Source organism: Juglans microcarpa x Juglans regia, chromosome 1D, assembly GCF_004785595.1.
Source record: "Juglans microcarpa x Juglans regia isolate MS1-56 chromosome 1D, Jm3101_v1.0, whole genome shotgun sequence".
Classification (NCBI taxonomy): Eukaryota; Viridiplantae; Streptophyta; class Magnoliopsida; order Fagales; family Juglandaceae; genus Juglans; species Juglans microcarpa x Juglans regia.
Window position 1 is genome coordinate 37,161,415 of NC_054594.1, and position 19,851 is coordinate 37,181,265.

Genomic DNA, 19,851 nt, shown 5'->3' on the forward strand with positions numbered 1-19,851 from the left:
AACTTGCTTGTACATATCAAAACTCATTATAAAGACACTGCTTTCATAATTCTTTTTCTTTTCAGATATGTTAATTTCTTATAGATGGGTCCCTTGATTCGACTGAAAGAAGATCTTGACGTAATCCGATATAATATAAGATCACCTGTATGAATGGTGGGAAAGTAGTACTGCTGGTTACTATAGCAATATCTAAAAGTATTCATATCACCATGAACTCAAAGTACATGCACAATTATTTAACTCATTTAGAAGAGTAGGGTTTCTTATTGATGGAGCTAATTGATCGAAATTCATGAAGACATCAGATCATCAGTTAATCGTGGCAAACAAAAATAACATTCAGCATCATGATCAGCTAACCATAGAGCCAATATATGGTTCATGTTCAACTATGTAGTAAATTGTGCCCCCAAGTCACCAAGAGAAATATATTTTTATTTTCAAAAATTAAAAAAAAAAAAAAAAAACTGAAAAGGGCACCTAGCTAGCTGTTGAATTACAGAATACAGATACCAATTTCGGACTTCGGACTTACCCCATGAATATTAGCCCCGGACTTGCCACCTATGGACGCGCTTGTTGGTTTAATTGTTGGTGGAATTCGCCTTCTGTGCGAGATCTAGAAGACCTCCAACGGCAAATCACTATATATTGGGGTCCATATATTTACTTGAAAAAAAAAAATCTCCTCTTCATTTAAAACTGACATGACACAATGCAGAAATGGGTATTGATTTGCATGATAAATTATCAGACAAAGACTATTTTATGACAAAGACCCATTCTTTAGTGTTAATGAGACGTACGTGAAGACTAGGAGCTGATCTAACTCTCTACTATAAGCAGTCTAGCTCTTTGCAGTTAAAGTAGCTTCTGAAAATCCATCCCATTAACATAAGACAGTACCTGTTACACGACTCATGTTTGAGCTGTTAAGAGCTTTGTTCTATTTTTTTACTCAAAATCCATAGAAAAGTGCGGGTTATAGGAGAGGCAAAAGGAGAAAGCAAACTGCCCCACATATATATGAAATCAAAAAAGAAAAAAAACCTAGTGCTAGACAAATCTGACACATGATCTTTGCAAAGTTATATCCACCTTTTTCAATAGCTGAATGAATGAATTTCCAATACCTATTAAAATACTAAAAATGCATAACAAAAAGAACTTAAAAGAAACACTCGAAAAAAAAAGCATAAACAATATCTGCAAATCTATTATTACTTGTCATAGACGACACATTTATGACAAATTGGATATTAAACTACACCTATTACATGCTTGACTTCTACTGCTACCGCGATTACTGCTGTTGCTGCTGTTTGAATTACGGAACCAAAGAAGACCCAACAGTTCAATACCCACCATTAAGCATAGTTTCTGAAACGACATAAAGAAACTCGAACTACATAGAGACGATCATGTAATGAAAGATTAGAAATACTTATTGAAGGCTAGAGCAAAGTAAGAGCTAGCGCTCGAACTCTACCATGAGATCATGCGATTTCCCACCCAATATGGTCCCATGCAGAATGATTTGATCTTACTGACTCGTATTCGGAGGCGGTGGCAATGCAGCTGGCGGCTGCGGCGGGCGCTTGCGCTTCTTCTTCTCGTAGCTAACCCCCCTTGCCTTGGATTGCGAATCACGAACCTCACGTAGATAGAGCCTCACCGCTCGAGCTCCGAATGGGTTCGCCTCGGGCTTTCCCCCGTGCTCTTCAAAGGCCGCCCGGAGGCGACCGATGAGGGCGTCAAGGGACCCCCAGGCTTGGCGTAGTGGGCAAGGGCACGGCGCAGGTGGGTTTGGGTGCCCAAAGAAGGGACAGAGCTGAGTGTGGACCTTGGTCTTGCCGAACTGGTCCAAGTACCTGAGGAATTCAAGCACATGAGCACCGCTGCAGCGAGAGAGAGATAGCGGAGGGCGGTGGTTCCGGAGGTACTGGCCGAAGGTATTCCAGTCCCGGCGCTTCTGGTTCTCATAGCGGCTTAGAGTGGAGGATGACGAAGATGGTGGTACGGGGTTAGCTAAGGTAGTTGGGTTTGTGATGATGGTATTTGTGCTGAAGTCGATACTCGGGCCGTCATCTGTGTTTGATGTGTCAAATTCGTGAAGTGAATCCATGTCGAAGTTTTTCTATTTTCTTTGATCTTGAAGTGAAGTGCGATTCGGTTTTGTTTTTTCTAATTAAAGTTCTGGTTCAAGGGTTTTTGTGGCTTGTGAGAGTAGGTTTCTAGGCCCAAACAGGTACTAATTGGGAAAGAACTAAAAATGGAAAGAGTAAGATAAAGCATAAGGAGACGATGGAGTTTTTTTTTTTTTTATAAGGAGATGATGGAGTTGATGAGATGATGTGCGTTAATGAGTGCTCAAGATCTAAGATCTGGGATAATATTGAAACTAAACAAGTTTTGGGGATCACCGTTGTCGAAGAAACGGAACATCGAAAACAACTTTGATCACTAGTAAATTTCAGCTGGAGTACTAGATTTCAATCCTGTTGTGGGAGAGGGAAAGAGAGACAGGAGGCCAGCACAGAGAGAGAGAGAGAGAGAGAGAGATTTCGGTGTAGGGGAAGATCATGATGACGGGATTGATATATAGGGAGGAGAAAATAAAAGTAGGGCTACATGACCCTGGTTTTTTAATGTTTTAATTTCCTTTTATGTATTTTTTAATCTTTGTTTGCCTTGAGGTTCTTTGAATCTTTTCTTTGATCAATCCTAGAAACCTTGAAAGGCTTATGATCGTTGGTTGGGTGCCTTTTCTTTAACTTGGTTTCTGAAAAATTGTTTAGAAGAAACTGGCAGAGGATTTTCTCCCTTTCTATTTGATATTATTTTATTTCCGAGAAAAGGGTAGCGAATTCCTCCTTGGCCTACCAAGTGAAAGAAGGTGGATAGGGGATTAGTGGTAATTCATAATTGGGTATTGGAAGGAAGTTCTTTAGGGTTTTTTTCTGGGAATTGAAAGAGTCTGACAGTGAGGTGGAGAGAGAGAGAGTTGATAGATGGGGACAAGACAAAGTTATTGGTTTACAATATAGGAGGGAATAACATGATTCTGTTTCTTCACTCTTTTGTTGATTGACAACACCTTTTTGCCAAAGACCACTTTACCCTCCACTGATTTTCATTCTGGACCAACTTTCATTTAATATTTTCCTACCTTAAAGGCTTAAACCATGGCCGTCTCATGCTCGAAACAGTATATTCACTGGACATTACCACCACAGAGACACGGTGGCTCTGATGTTAAAAAGGAGAGAAGAAGCCAGTGTCAATTATTAGCATCTCTAGTTACTGAAGAATCACTTGTACGTAACAGTTCTCAAAGAAAAATAAATTGCAATATGAGGAGGTAGCGACACTACTCCATATAAAAGAATTGCTACTCATGTTTTGTATCAATTTGTTATAACTAGGTTTGCTCATGATGGTACTAATGTTGATTTGTGAAGATCCTGGCTATGTATATCGCAAGATAAAGAGTATTGCTAGTAGATATAATATCAGAATAATCAAATTTTGCATATTTCATTTGAAAAAAATAAGATTTATTATTAAAAAAATAATTTTAAAAAATGATATTTACAGTTATAGAGTGTGCTTCCTGTGCACTCATTTTGAAAAAATAGATAAATATAGAATCTAAAAAAAATATTTATAAATATAGAATTCAAAAAAATTATTTTTTTAAATAATAAACCTTGCCTTTTTTTTTAAGTATGTAAAATTTGCACGTTTTAAAATTGTATCTAATATTAATAGCAGATTTTATTTCTCTAAAATATATTAATTACTTGTGTGGCATCACATGCATGTACATGCATGACTCATATATATATATATATATATATATATATATATATATATATATTCTGATTATGAAAGACTCGTTAATTTGCTTTTTTTGGAAACCTTTTTGTTGGAATATGGGACGTGTGACCAGTAGTACCATATCATCTATGTGAAGATTAGCCAGCGATAGTGTAACGTAATTAAGTTTTTACTGCTAAAAAACAGTCTTTTGGCGTAATTAGTCGAGATTTTCCATAATATATCAATTATGCTTTCGAATATTGAGTTGAGATAAGAAATCTCTAGTAGTATTGAAATAATTTATGAATAATAGTAAAATAGTTTAAGTTATAATATTTTATAAAATTTGGAAAAAGAATGAGAAAAAATTGGATAAAAATATTATGAAATTAAAATAATTGTCAGAATATTATTTTTTAATATTATTTTTATTTTTAAATTTAAAAATATTGAAATTTTTTTTATATTTTACTTAAAAATTTGAAAAAATTATAATAATTAAGTAAGGATTAGATACAAAAGTTGAAAAGTTAAAAATTTGAAATTGAAACGTATTTGTATTTAATCTGTATTTAGATGTTGAAATGAAATGAGATGAAATGAGATAAGATAAGATGAATAGAGATCATCTCAACAACCAAACAGGACCTAATTCTTACCGGCCGTCATCGATGGGAAACGGTTGCTAGAGGCAGGAACTGGCTGGAACCAGTGAAGAACTGGTCGACCGATAGTAGAAATTTGGTAAAACCGACGTCGGCTGATTCGGTCTCGATTTGAACCAATGTCAAACCGCTAAATCGACCGATAGCATATATATATATATATATATATATATATTCAGGGGCGGAACTAGAAAACCTGTTTTGAGGGGGCCAAGTTAAAAAATAATAATTTTAGGGAGGACTAATTTTTATATAGTCTACTTTATAAAAACACATTTTAAAACTTAATTTTCATCAAATTTTAAAAATCTTGGGGGGCTTCTTAATAGTTCCGTCTCTATATATATTATATATACATATATATATATATATATATATATCTCAACGCCGTTTAACTTAAGTGAGTTAAATGGCGTCGTTTTACACTTTAGATTTAGATAAAAAAAAAAAATGAAACGGTGCTGTTTGGTTTAATACATCAAACAACGTTGTTTGGATTTAGAGTTTATGACCCCCTCCCCTTCTCATCCTTCTCCCAATTCTCTCTTTCTCAGTTTCTCTTTCGGACTCACTCTCTCCTCTCTTAGAAGCTGGCCGCCGCACATCCTCTCTCCTCTTTCATGCCACCGTTGAGATCCACCTCGCTCCGATGTTATCTCTGTAGCTCGCGTCCGATCTCTCTCTCTCTCTCTTGGCGAATCTCTATGTCTGTGACTCCGAAGTCCGTATATCTATGTCGATATTATTTTTATTTTTAGAGTTTTTTATTATGAAATTTTGATAATTTAAATCAATGAATATGTAGTATATTTTTAAAAATTTTCATATTTGTTGCTTCCGATACCAATCGAGGATCATGATTGAGTTTTGGACTTCTAGACTTATAATTTTACATTTGTATTTGGGAAATCGGTGAACCGATCAAAATCATGCCAAAACTGACTCCCCCGATTTTCTCTCCCTGGTCAGTTTCGGTCGGCACTACCCCTTCAAAAACCAAAACCAAATCAATAGTGTCGGTTTTCAGTCCTATGCCCTAGCACTAATAAAACGCATAACACGGAGAACGAGTTGGCCCACCCTTTTTTCCACTTCTCTATTTTGGATTTTATTTTAAGGGAAGATGTGGACATGACACTTAGGATATATAAGTGGTACGTAACAAAATAAAGGAGACATTATATATGACTTTAGTCTACAAAGTGATAGTTTTGCAAATTTTGAGCAAGGTAACATAATAATAATTTGAAGCTTTACTGTTCATAATCTCTACATTACTATACACACAACATTTTATTTATTTATTTATTTAATTTTTTAATTTTATTTTTCTTAAACTAATTAAACTCTTCTACTCATCATCTATATAATAGACACTTAGTCAAAAAAAAAAAAAAATATATAATATGTAGTGTATGGAGTATGGAAATGATAAATATAATTTTCATTAATTTGATACCTCCTCAATCAACCTAGAACACAGGTGACATGGTGGTAATTCTCAAGAAACTTATCATGTATGCATTCTCATTGAGATTCTCACAATCGGCATCCTATTAAGGTCATGTCTGTCTGGTACTATATTTGTTTTCGAAGAATTTTAAATATTTTATTTTCAAACATCACTTAAATATAAAAAATATAAATTTTTAATCTAATCATCATAAATTTTTTTAACTTTTAAATAAAATATAAAAAATAATACTTTTAAATTTCAAAATAAATATAATATTAAAATAGAATAATCAAACAATTTTTTAAGTTTATAAAATTTGTATTTAATTTTGTTCTCTCGTGTCTCAAAATCCAATAAAATTTGTTAAGTCAAACAATTTTATTATTATTTACAAATAAATTGATATATTCTAAATATTTAAACGGACTTGAGCGTACACATATACGTACGTAGTAACGTCTTGAGCGTCCAACGACTCATAAAAAAGTTTAATCAAGATGACATTCTCTTCTGATCGTTGGAAGAGAATGGCATTATTCTCAAGTGTTTGCGAGCGTGGTTAATAGATTAGAAGGCCAATTAAATTTTCAAGATCAAACATTTGTAAAAGCAAATTGATAAAATTAGATACAAGGAATTATTTTCCCAAAACAAAAAATCATATAGGAATGAAGTAAGAGGGGAATTAATTAGTGGATCAATGAATACATAAGAGGTAGACCAAAAAAAAAAAAAAAAAAAAGGTAGACAAACAAGGTGTAGACGATGCATAAAGTATAAATAGAAAGTCTCAGACGTCAATCAAATGATATACACACGATTTATGTCAGGTAGGATCCACGATATATATGGAGTATAAAAATCGATGTAAAATAATTAAAGAAAAATGATATAGCCACCGATGAATCCTACAGACAAAAATTACCGAAATGTGTGTGTTTTTTTCCTTTTTCAATATTTGTGTATGTATATTTTTTAATATTGTGTTTGTTTATTTTTTTATTTAAAAAATACACAAAAAATACTGTAAAAAATTAAAAAAGAAAAGAAAAGAAAAGAAAAATAATTTAACACTATCGGTACAAAAGCTTATAAGTAGTTTTTGTCGGTTGACGTAGCAGACTCCATAATTAAAACACGACTTGTTTTGCGTTGGAAAATAATGCTTCTGGCAGCACTCCATTTTAATTTCTTGTTCCACTACGTACAAGAACTTATTCGTATGACAAAAGTTGAAAGTGATTTCTGTGAGAAACTGCGTCAGTATACAGTCAACTTCTTCGTATGTTACCAAATAACAAATAAAATTATGGAGAAAAAAAAAATTGAAAAAAGCTTCTTTAATTCCACCGGCATTAAAACTATCACGTTTCGACAGTGAAAATATTTGGAAAATGTATATTTGAATATTTGATTTCACGATATAATTTGTGTTAAAATATTTTATTTAATTTTAAAAAATAAGAGAAAAAAATTTAAATAAAAATATTATAAAGTTAAATATAATTTTTTATATTTAAATGTTCATAAAAGTTATATTGATTTTAGTGTTTTTTTATGAGATTTATAAAAGTTATATTGATTTTAGTGTTTAAGTAATTATTATTAGGTAACAATTAAATGAAAAAGTTAAAAATTTAAAATTAAAATAAAATTTTAAAAATTTTGAGAATTCTCATAATGTCTGAACATGCCCTTAGAGAAACTATTAGATAGTCTCAACATATGAACGACGCGATGCTTATTACATCATATTATGATATGCATGTAATTAAATTTGCGTATATAAATATCAATTTTAATGTCCAATTTGAAGGTGTAAGTACTACATTATTAGAAAAAATGATAGACTATATTTTGTTGAGTCTAGTAGATGTGAGTACTAATATGATTGGGTTTAGATGCTGATGTGATCTCAGATAATCACTTAAGTTGATCTATGAATAATATTTTGTGAGTCCTATTGAGATGTATTTGAATGTAAATAGATTGAGATATGTATTTAAATATATGAAGTATATTTAGATGGGTTTAACATTTTTATGAAAAGTTAAAAAAATAGTAGATACTATCAATTATTAGTTTGAAATGAGTTGAAATCACTTTAACCACCAAACATAACTATATGATCAGCGATTAATTCTTTAATTTGGGACGTTTCTGTACTACATAAAAGGGAGATATACCTCTTATATTCTTAACTTCTTTAAAAATGTTCCTAACAAAAACAGAGTTTTCAAATAATGCATATTAAAATAATTTCATGATTATTAATAGGAAAAAGGCAATATGTATAGTACTAGATTCGTGATTATTTATGTGACTTTTTTGTTTTGGTGCTATATTATATATATACTACAAGCTAACAAAATGCAATTCCATGTAAAGTACTTCCCAACAGACACAAACTCAACGATTAATTTGTTCTAAAACTAGTCTACCTGATTCAATATGCCTAAAGCGTGATTATTGTTTGTAAATATCGATCCGAACCCTGTAATTATCCCATTCTTTATTTGAAAGTAAATAATAATTTATATATTCGTAAATTATTTAAGTCTTATACATTCATTTTAAAAAAAGTTGATAAATTTAGAATTTATATAAAAAAAATTAATCTTTTAATAATAGACTCTATTCTTTTAAAGACAGTGAAGGATCTTATTGTATATCTTGTGATTGTATATAGTATTAAACTCTCAATTTTAAAGAAATATTAAACTCATTGATAATGAATAGTTTTTTTTTTATTTTGAAGTTTACCAACCCCTAAGGCGCTAAACCAACGAAAAATAGCCCGATTTCACAATTGCTTTTAATAAAGAAAATTACAAAAGAAGAAGAAAAAGACACGGATTACACATTCACATTAATCAAATTGCGAGGCCAATATTCTCTCCTCTTTGAGACCCAAAAAGAACATACATAATTAAAATATGGAATTTCTTTGATTACACGCTACCTATTAGCCCTAATCATTGGTAGTGTTCGATTATGGTACGAAAATGGTCCTTTAACCAAAGGGATTAACATCGATTTTACTGCAAGATATGAAGAAGACAAGATACGGGTAGCGGATAAAGAGGCAAACCCTACCCGCATATCTTTTGTTTCTTTTAACCTTTTCTTTTACTCTTTGATGGAAAAAGCATTGTATGGGCATATCATAGATGTCGCAAATCTATTCAGTTTGATATTTTTAGAATGTGTAAATCACGCATAATTTCTTTAAAAAAAAGTTGTTAAATATATATAAAATTCACATAAATAAATTATTTTTTAATTAATAATAGATCTCTTTTTTTTCTTAAAAAAAAGTATGTAAGATTTATACACTCTAAGAATATATCTAGCACTACTCGAAATTTGATTATTTTGGTCTGTGGGCATATGTATATAAAGCGGTGAACTAAAAGTGACATTAATTAAGCACGTAACAGGAGTGGCGCAAGCTGTTGTTTTGCTCGCTGAATGGAACCAGTCTCTGATCAGTAAAAACACTCAACTAGCTAGCAGAATTCGATAATATCATAAAATTAGTTGCCAGTTATCATTGACCTGATCCGTAAAATGCTGATCTGATATCTCAACTTCATGCTGCTCCTAACTGTGAGGACAATTCTTATAAAAAAGCTGTGGGTACAATATATATTTAGTAGATTAATGTACCTTCCTTGCTGTAAAACTGCAAAAAAGTTAAAAGACAACAGTACTTACAGTCTAATTTGCTTGCACCCAAAAAGCTTTTCCTTTCTTTTTGGGCTTGCATTGATCAACAAGCTGCTTGCATGGTAAAATGCAAGTACTGCATCAATAATCTCGTTAATTCTAAAGAATAGTACCGAAGCATAAATGGATATGCAAGAAGGTCTTACACTAGTAATTCATTTATGCCGGACATAATATTTTATTCTGCAGGTTAGTTTATAGGAAAGGAAGATAAGAAAATCATTTAAAATATAGAGAAAATGACTCTAATGTTCAATTTAAAATTATCAAAATTCAAGAATGTCATAATCAACCCACAAACCGGATTGTAATAACTATAAATCAACAATATCAGAATTTTATCAAAAATAACAAAATTCCAATAACCACACCAAAAATAAATACGTAATTAAAAAAGTAATATGCTAAAAATCTGGCTCAAATCTAGTTCAGAATTATTTCCTAAACGATAAATAAAATATTATCATAAAATGCAAAAAATAACTGAAAAATAGGGATTCGGAGGGGAAAACAGTAGATTTTGGACTAAAAAAAGATGCACTTCGAGCGTAGCTCGGGGGTGGCCTAGACGTGTGCGTCAAAAAGAGCTTTTCGAATTAGGGTCATATGCACGATTCTTATACCTGTAGCTAAAGTTATGACCAAAATATCGAAATGTGTCCAAAATTGCCCCAATCAAGAAAGATCATGGTTTCCTACCATCTTTGTACTGATTTGGCATCTTAAGGTATTTCAACGCCATTAACATGTAATCTGAAAACTCAATATCATCTGACTCGGATTTTTTATCATTCATTTGAGTCGTCGTCATCGTTGTTGTTGTTTTTTTTTTTTCCCCAACTCCAGTCCAAAATTTGGATAATCAGATTCCGATTACGGTTTCTAGCCCAGGTCAAACTATCAATTAATTTTTTCTTTGAAATGAAATTTCCATTTTTAATCAGTCAAATTTCACGAATAAAATTGATATTTAACGATAAAAAAGATCATTTAGGAACTTTATATTATATTGTGTGTGAACAAGGATGGGCTTGCCTCATTACTACAAATATTTTATGCCAATTAGTTTTTCCTGTGAAACAAACGGAAACCAACTCCGTAAATTAATCTTAAGAAGCAATATTGAACATCCATAAATTATTTGGTACTGAGGAAGAGAGAAAGAAGAGGAAGACATGATAACACGCTGGCATGCAGCAGCTAGGCGCCAACAACACGTACAGTGTATTGGCAACACATAGTTAAGTGTAAAAGCCGGTAAATGTACGTAGGGCAAAAAGAAAAGGGCAATGTTTCCATTGGTTGAATCTCTTCAGGAGTCAGACCAAATTCATTTTTGGACAACTCCAACATTCGAAATCATGAGTAATGACTATCTTCCTGCCTAATTTGTGGTTGACAAAGAAAAAAGGCCAGCCAGGTAATAGCTCCTCCCTCCCTATGAGGGCTATGTCGTTCCTGTGAACTCAAAAAGTTTGGCACCAATAAATAGTGCATGCATGGGGTCCTCCTGCAATGGCCAATGGCCACCCTTCCTAGCCAGCCTGCCCTCTCTACTGCAATATTCTTTCTAAACGCTTTAATCATATTAGTGGCTGCTAACTAGTTCGTGCAGCTGGCTTCACCACTCAATATTAATAATAAAAAACATATTAATCTAATCTACGTACATACCTTTTCAGTCAATAATGGATCGCACTTCCCTTTGAGTAACGTACCTATCCGCCACACCCATTTGCCCGATAGTACGAGGATGACATTCAAAAGAGCAGCAGCTAACTCTTGCTGAAAGATTTTCATGGAAAGTGAAAGTTTGTGGTTTTAAGATTTAGGGTACCCTACCCTACAACTTACTGGCATGAACTTGGAAGTTTTGTTTTCAATTCTCTGTATCATTTTACTGTGTTGCCTTAAAGATGCACCTGCAGTTTATCTAAGTTTCCTATGAGTCAAATCAAAGTTGTATTCAGTTTTCTTTCTTTTATCCCCCCACTTACCCCCTCCCCCCCTCGTTTCCATATCTATCTTCTATTTCCATGATCTTTTTTAACTCCATGGGAATAGATCTAATATCCTCTCTGTTCAAAGTTCAAACGCCCCTGAAAAGTACGGTTTATCTATCATGGTTTGTTTTGGTCCTGAGCTATGAGCTAAAGTTTTTTTTGTACATGGCCATTTATTGTGCTCATTATAATTTACCAATGAAGGCAATAAAGGCAAATCAGGTGAGCGCGCTCAGACTATTTAATGTCTGAGATCTGTATAGCTCTATGATGTGAAACAATTTCGATTTTCAAATTATCCTCATAAAGCCCTCCCTAAGTTTAGATATGACTTGAAAGAAATCCTTGGCAAAAGAAGAATATCTCTTTTCACCTGGCTCCCCGTTTCAAAATTTTTTATAGATTCAACACTGCTTATCACTATCTCACGTTGTCCTCTAATCAAATGGTGTTTTTTTTTTCTTTGCAAAAAATAAAAATGCGGTGAAGGATCATGGATGCACAGCAAGCTCAAAACCGGAGTCATGATCATATTCAGAGCTGATGCACATGCATTGTGTTGTTGAGTCAAAGGGACTTGCGAAGATATGTAACGGTTTGGTGGGTTAAGCTTAACAGAAAAGTAGAACGATTTGGTGGGGATGCTGAAACAGTGAAACAACATTAATCGGCATTGATGTAGCATTCACGAATTAATTGCTTATTAAAAGGGGAATTTGGGTTACGGTTGGTTCATTTTACAAGGTCTGCAAATGTGCTTTGAAATATGTGTTTAATTAAAAGTGCTAACAACTTGTAAAGTGGGCGTGGCCATGGAGAAAGCAACTCAGGGACCCCCCTAACTAGGACATAGACCCGTCGTGTTCGTGCTTATCCTGGTAGCTGTCATTGTCTTTGTTGTTATTGTTAATGCAGCAACGGGCAAAAAAGATTGATACTGGACGGTAACGCAAATAATATATGCAACAGTTTTTTTTACACCAATCTCAATCTTCCTGGTTTCAATTGGCCCATACACAAGTATATTGTATAGAACTATTGACTTATAACTTAAAACGGCTTGCTTTTAGGTACCCCAATCATGCTCTGATCTCTCCTGGCTCCAATAATAACTGTAAATTGTCCACACACATACTACAAAGTACTAGAAGTAGAGTGTTTCGTAGGCAGCCTCGCTCTTGTGCTTCTCATTCAGGAGGCATAACATCCAGATAGACAGTGCCGATTTCTCCCGACAACTTTCTCTAATTGCAAACTTCTTTTCACATCTGCATAGTTAAACAGTTGATAAATTACTTTTCCCGTTAGGTTCAGGATACCACCTAGAAGTTCACTGACTACCTACTACCTTATCCCTGAGGTTATGAGATATCACTGGCCTCGCAGACCTAGAGGTCATAGCACCTTCCTTCATTGGCGATTTAGATCAAAGTTCATGTAGCTTACCATAACTGCAACAGAGGCAAGTGATATTTCAGAGACCACGGTGCAAGGCAATAATATAGTCAGAAACCCTCAGGTGAGGTCCCCAAATATTTAGGAACTGTTCCTCATAGAAACACACAAAATTCGTTGTAGTGTCCAAAACCCACTGACCATTTAGAGCTTCTCCAGATTCTGCCTCAACGGTCAAACAGCATACAGCCTTACAACCTGGTCAATCTTGGCACGACAAACAGGGCAACCCCACTTCTTGGTTTTTACCTCGTTCAAACAAGACATGCATCCAACCATGTGGCCACATGGAATGCATGCCCCCTCAACTGGAGCATCCAAACATATCACACATGATGATGCACCTCCATCATCTTTCTTTTCACCTGTTGTCGCAGGTACATCCTCGGCTATTTGGGACGACAAGTCAACACGAGTGGAATCAATTGATGGGTATTGAATAGGACCGTCTTCCACAATCTCATCAGCCATTGATGGAGCTGATGGGACCAAACCTGGGTCAGGATTTTTTTGAGTTGAAGTAATGTAGTTGTTCTGGGTTTGCTGACTTGAATTGTCATCTGGGCCATTTTCATCCACTGGCCACTCGGAACTAGTATTTGGAGCAGGTGCTATTGCTACATCCAAACCACTCTGACTGCTCATGTTCATAGAGTTATTCCAACTAGTGGATGAGCTTGCTTCAGAGCTTGGATGGGCGTCGAGAAAAGATGGTCTCTCAGCAGACTGAATTGAGGCACTGATAGCCATTGCCATTGCCATTTCCAAATCTTCAGCAGCTGGTGGTGCAGTGGCTGGAACAACTGGGGCCTGATTATTATGCAAAAATGCAGGAGGATGCATTGCCTGCAATGTCCCACACAATTATTCATTATTAAAGGTGAAAAAAATGTCCAAAGCATTCAAGCATCCTTATAAATATCTACTAAACAAAAGTCTCCATACAATTATTTTTATCAGTAAAAGTCTCCATACAATTTTCAACACGTTCCACATATCTTAGCAGAAATATTCCGAGTAAAATGCTGAAGTTCCTAACCACATGAAAATTATTAAAATAGTCAGATATAATACTAATTCAATCAGGGAACACACTGTAGTATTTTGAGAGGCTCGGCCAACTGAGGATATATATTAGCAAGCAACCAATCTACATGCACGTGCACAAAATGCACACACATAAATGTCACATGCTAAAATATTTTGGCCAAATTCTGTCTGCAGGGTAAACAAGTCCAGCCAAGCTGAACTTTGAGCTGTTTGACCAAGTAATGTCATACTAATTATTTATATTCTGCATGTGCCAGAGAACCAAATAATGGAAGCAAGGTCAACATGTCAGCTCTTAACAGTGTATGAAAGTTCCAAGCAAAGCAAATTATACTAGGGAATTGGTAAGGCTTCATATACATGAGGTGCCACGAAAGGCTAGTTAAAAAAGAAGTAAGCCACTTCTGAGCTGAAATTGAATTAAAGCAGGAGAAAAAGTAGCTGAAGGCAGATGATAGGGAATTAATGCCCTTTTATTCCCATTGAATGGCTTCTCTTTTAAAACAACAAGATTAAAGTCCTTTGATATCTTACGCAAGGAAAGCTAAATAATAGTGAGAAAGTTGGTTTTCTCCTCCAAAGATTCAATATGCAACTTCGAACAGTCAAACCTCTTATTCTTTATACGCGCATGTATCTTACGTTGTGAAACATTTTCACAATTGTCGTACCATTATGCCACCATCATTGTGTATGATCTTTACTGGCCAACAACTCACTTTTAGGTATAAACCAAATCATTGTGTTGAACCCAATAGCAAAGCCAACTTAAAGCACAGAAAGGGTAAGTCTATTTCCTATTAGGTTATTATCTTAAGGCTTGGTTTGGATAATGAGTTGAGATGAGATGAATTAAATTTGTTTGTGAATAGTAGTGAGATATTTGAGTTGAGATGAAATGAGTTAGAAATGGTTCAAGTTAAAATGTTTTATGGGGTTTTGGGAATGGAGAGAGAAAAAGTTGAATAAAAATATTATAAAGTTAAAACATTTTTAGAATATAATATTTTAATATAATTCTTGTTTTGGGATTTGAAAAAGTTGAATTGTTTTTTGTGTTTTGTTTGGAGGTTTGGGAAAGTTGTTATAATTAAGTAATGATTAGATGAAAAAGTTGAAAATTTGAAATTGATAAGTGCTTGTGTTTGTGGTGTTTGAATATTAAGATGAGATATGATGAGATAAGACGAGACGAGATGATATGAAAGCATCTCTCTATCCAAACCAGACCTTATGTCTTATGTCATTTAGGCTAACTGCATGTAATGGTAGTCATGCAGAACAGCACACACACATAAAAATATGTAATATATGGCCTCAGTAAGGAATATTTCAATCATTTATCACAACCTCCGCGCCCTTACCCCTGCTTATGATCATTAATGTCTCAAGTAACATATAGAATTATGATCTAGTGCAACTTATCTGGAGGAAAAGCATCAATCTTACAGGCTCTGGAAAAGGTGCTTCCACATTTATGCTTAAGGTAAGCAAATCATTTAAGCTATTCCAATACGATTACAAGAAGTTGTAATACTTGTTTAAAAAATATTCAAGATTGCCTCATACACTCGTGAAAGGCTACGTTTGGATGCTGAGGTAATCTCAGATGATCTGAGTTGATCTATGAATAGTAGTGTTTTGTGGGTCTCATTGAGGTGTTTGAGGCCTCGTTTATTTTTATAACTCCTATCATCTTATCTCATCTCATCATTACAACTTTTTCAAATTTCCATACAAAATAAAATAAATAATTCAACTTTTTCAAATTTCAAAACAAAAATTATATTAAACAAATATATTCTAACGATATTTTATTCAACTTTTAACTTTTATCTCAACTCATCTCATCTTACTTGCGAAAACAAACGAGGCCTGAATGTAAATAGGTTGAGATATGTGTTTGAGTGTATGAAGTTGGTTGAGATGAATTTAACTTTTTAACGAGAAATTGAAAAAGTAGTGGGTCCCATTAATAATTGGTTTGAGATGAATTGAGTTGATTTCAACAACCAAACGCATCCTAAGTCTCACGTAAGAGTTCTGCTCTTGCCTTACACATCAGATGGAAGAATAACATTCATAAGAGAAGGGTGCATGGTACCTGTGGAATTCCCTTGCATGCATCAACAAACCATCGAAGTTGTTGTTTGTCACTTTCACTAGCAGGTGCAAGCTTAATGCGTGTTTCTGCAATGGAAGCATCCTAATATCAACATAGATATTGGCAAAGCAAACTCACAAGCATAACATAAATAAATAAATAAGATTTGATTTTTACCAAGATTGTATCAGGCAAGACTACTATGGATTTGAGGCTGGAGAACGGAATTGGAATAATAATTTCCCAACTTCTACTAAACTATAGAGGATAAATAGTCTTATGTTATGTGCTTCTTGAATTCTCTAATTGTTAATATTCTTATCGCAACTATTTATTCAATTTTATTATTTCAGTATAGGTTTGAACAATTTAACATTCACTATACTTACGCCTAAGTTTTCGAGGGCTACACCTCGCCTCTCGGGAGGTGTAAACACATCGTCTCCGCCTCCTGCCTCTCGACACTATGCATGAACATAAAATTAAATTATGATAAAGATACTATTATATGAGACATAAAATCAAAGCTCCCCAAAGGCAACTTTCAGAAATGAGAAATTACTGGTGGAGGTATCATGTACTATCACTGAAGGATCAGACTGGAGTAGATTTGATTCTTCCAAATTGGCTTTCCATAATGAGATAACTGCACGTGGCTGGGCAACCTGTTCATTCATCAAATGCACTATATAAGGCTATCGAAAAAAGGGACCCATTAATTAAAGACAGAAGCAAAACATAATAACGAGAGACACATTATTGTATCAATCAGTGCAAACAGGCACTAGATATATCGCTTCACAATAGGCTAAATCCAAAGATTGTACAATAAGATAGTGAAGATATTAGCAAGACTCAAATTGGGTATCTTTTTCATAACCCAAAATTGCTTCAAAGTACCCACAATAAAAACTGAAAAAAAGGAACAGGGAAAATGGTGCTTCACAAACTTCTGAGAACACATAGCTTCAAGTGGCTATTGATACAAAACCAGACTAATTGCAACTATAGAGAGATATTGAAATAGCAAAACAGAGGAAGTGAACCAGAGTTGGATGCATGTGAGACACTGGAGGGATAGCTACTGCGCAAAACTAAAAGACAAGCGAAGATATGATCTGCTCAGGAGAAACCCATAAAATGGAGAAATTTTGCAATATAAATTTAATTGCACTAGTGGAAGAACGAGAGGTAATAGCATATTTGACAGCAAGGTTTGCTTGCTCCAAGGATCATCTTACAAGAATAAGTTATCTGGTTTCATTTTTTCAAAATTCTAATCCCAGGAAATTGGGGTGAAATAAAAATAATAATAATTTGATCATGAAAACCTTTGTATCGAGCTTGACAATTAATTTGTAGTCTTGAAACAAAGACTGAGCCCAACAGGTAACATTAACTGTGATGAGAAAATAGAGGACCAACTCAACTTACAAGAGAAAAGTATGATCTAAAAGTGACAATTGTTTTTTTTTTTTTTTTTTATTGGCACGGGGTGTCCAAGAACGGCATCCCGACTAATCCCAGGGGTAAAAAAGAGACAATTATATTTTAGGAGTTTTGAAGCATTAAGTTGAGTTAATTTAGCTTAAGAAATTATTTAGAAGCATCCGTCATAATTGTGCCTAAATTAATCATATGTCAATCAAATTCTTGGGCAGAATGGTTTACAAAATTTATTATACCTGTAAACTCGGGTATATTGCAAGCTCCAACTTAAAAGGCTTCATAGGATTACGTGAACCACAGGGTAAAACGACAACCCAACTGCAAGAAATACAATAATAACAGGCATGAGGGACTAACAGTTGTGAGAACACTATCCTATAAATAGTCCAGAAAACAAGGGGTAAAGAAAAAACTGCATCAATGCAAGCCTATGGCAAGTCCAACCATAAAATTAAAGAGGGTTTGGGGGGCGGGGCATAAAAAATGAATGGGTAAAAATAAAAAAGAATAAATGTACAAGAAATCCCATGAAACCCACACTTTTCTTGAGACTAATTGAGGTGCCAATACTTCAAGAAAACCTGGCCCATAAAGCTCCCGCAGCCAACCAGAGAATAAGCAAATATGACCCTACAGAGAAATGGAAAAATATATGCTTTGGGATTAAAAGAAGGAAAGGAAAATTCTTTCCAACACTAAATTTCTTATAATATACCTCAATGGCACGAACTACGTTACTGTGCCCCTTGGCCCTAGCAACATCAAGAGGAGTTTGGCAATCATCATTCATTAACAGCGCATTTGCTGAAAGTTTTGCAGAAATGATCTATTAGTGTACCAAAAATGGGAGGAAGCACCATATTTGCTGGTCTACCCTAAGATTTAAATACAATTTCAATAGCAAATCTTTGCTGATATGATGAAAGTACAGCCCACCTCCATGCAAAAGTAGTAACTTCACAGTATTTTCAAGGCCTCTTTTAGCTGCATGGTGTAAAGGAGTTCCAGCATGGCGACCTACAACACGTTAAAAAATTGATGGATGAAGTGAACCCAAGATGACTCAGCACACACTCACATGCATGGATCTGCAATTATATGATATCTATAATTAATAAAAGCACGCATGGGCTATTAAGCACTAAAGATGAGTTTTTCTATGATACCTTAAGCACGAATTTCTTCATTCAACGAATGTAGCAAGCGTAAGTAATAAAATTGTATCAATTTGTTAGGAAAGACAGCACAGATCATAAAATATTAAAAAGTAAAAATCTCAATACCAGGTCGATAAGCATTGATATTGGCGCCGAGCTCTATCAAAGTTTTTGCAACGTTATAAAGGTCCGGATTCAAGCATGCTACAATCAAAGGGGTTTTCCCCTCTCTGTCAATCCACTGCACCATAAAACACCAGAATCAACACCAATCCCAACAATCACTCTCACCAATTAGACATATTTTCAAAAACCACCATCCGCTGAACTACCAAAGAAAAAGGGTAAACCAAGGTAACTATGAGAACTATGATCAAATTGTTTTGTTTTCACGGAATTACCTCGAGGCCTGCACCTTCTCTGCAAAGGGCTTTGATGCCCTCCGCGTTCCCATAATTGACTTGCTGGTAGAGCAGCTCTTCCTTGGATTGCTGTTGTCCCATTTTGAAACCAAGAGCGTGAGATCCCACGGGTTTTGAAGGAAAAAGTAAATATATTTTCCAGGAAAGTCGTGAACTTCTTCCTGGAAAATAACTTCCTGGAAAATACACGGATCCAGAAGTATAGAGGAAAACTCGAGCCTTATGGATAATCAAGAGAGAAACCTCCAGGATCACAAAGGCGTTTCGACAATCGAAGGCTAATAATGGAATAGAGATGGATAATAATAATTAAATATATTTATTTTGATAATTAATAATCGGGTTCGCATTTCTTAGCAAAGAAGGATCTTTGGGAAGTCAAGAAGGAAATTTCCAAGTTCTTTCCCTGAGAAAATTACGTTAGCCATTGTGGTTGTGAATATAACTTATAATTTTGCGGCTTGTAAAGTTGGAGAAATATTTTAGTCATGAAATATTTTTTTATTAAAAAATTATTTATTATTCGGTAATTATAT

At 34.3% G+C, this 19,851-nt stretch overlaps 2 protein-coding genes across 3 annotated transcripts; both read right to left on the minus strand.

The window, feature by feature from the left end:
• Positions 1 to 1,312: 1,312 nt before the first annotated feature.
• LOC121252363 (protein LIGHT-DEPENDENT SHORT HYPOCOTYLS 4-like) lies at positions 1,313 to 3,002 on the minus strand. Its single transcript, XM_041151961.1, has one exon. The coding sequence runs from the start codon at positions 2,126 to 2,128 to the stop codon at positions 1,547 to 1,549; it is 582 nt and encodes a 193-aa protein (XP_041007895.1). The 5' UTR covers positions 2,129 to 3,002; the 3' UTR covers positions 1,313 to 1,546.
• Positions 3,003 to 12,637: 9,635 nt separating this feature from the next.
• Positions 12,638 to 19,758, minus strand: LOC121252332 (putative E3 ubiquitin-protein ligase XBAT35). 2 transcript variants are annotated; one of them, XM_041151944.1, is made up of 11 exons: positions 19,295 to 19,758; positions 19,020 to 19,134; positions 18,673 to 18,753; positions 18,452 to 18,540; positions 18,275 to 18,366; positions 17,973 to 18,054; positions 16,850 to 16,952; positions 16,677 to 16,751; positions 16,288 to 16,373; positions 13,275 to 13,979; positions 12,638 to 12,946 (listed from the first exon to the last, which is right to left on the minus strand). In XM_041151944.1, the coding sequence occupies exons 1-10, from the start codon at positions 19,394 to 19,396 to the stop codon at positions 13,308 to 13,310; spliced, it is 1,497 nt and encodes a 498-aa protein (XP_041007878.1). In that variant the 5' UTR covers positions 19,397 to 19,758; the 3' UTR covers positions 12,638 to 12,946; positions 13,275 to 13,307. The 2 variants fall into 2 exon arrangements, with proteins under 2 accessions (XP_041007878.1, XP_041007885.1); XM_041151951.1 differs by lacking the exon at positions 16,677 to 16,751.
• Positions 19,759 to 19,851: the final 93 nt, after the last annotated feature.

Excerpts from the sequence above, each read along its gene's own strand:
- LOC121252363 (XM_041151961.1), bottom strand. The coding sequence starts at position 2,128 with ATGGATTCACTTCACGAATTTGACACATCAAACACAGATGACGGCCCG.
- LOC121252332 (XM_041151944.1), bottom strand. The coding sequence starts at position 19,396 with ATGGGACAACAGCAATCCAAGGAAGAGCTGCTCTACCAGCAAGTCAAT. Across the intron at positions 16,374-16,676 it reads TAGCCCTCGAAAACTTAGGC|AAACACGCATTAAGCTTGCA; the intron begins GTAAGTATAGTG and ends CTTCCATTGCAG. Across the intron at positions 13,980-16,287 it reads CATGCAAGGGAATTCCACAG|GCAATGCATCCTCCTGCATT; the intron begins GTACCATGCACC and ends GGGACATTGCAG.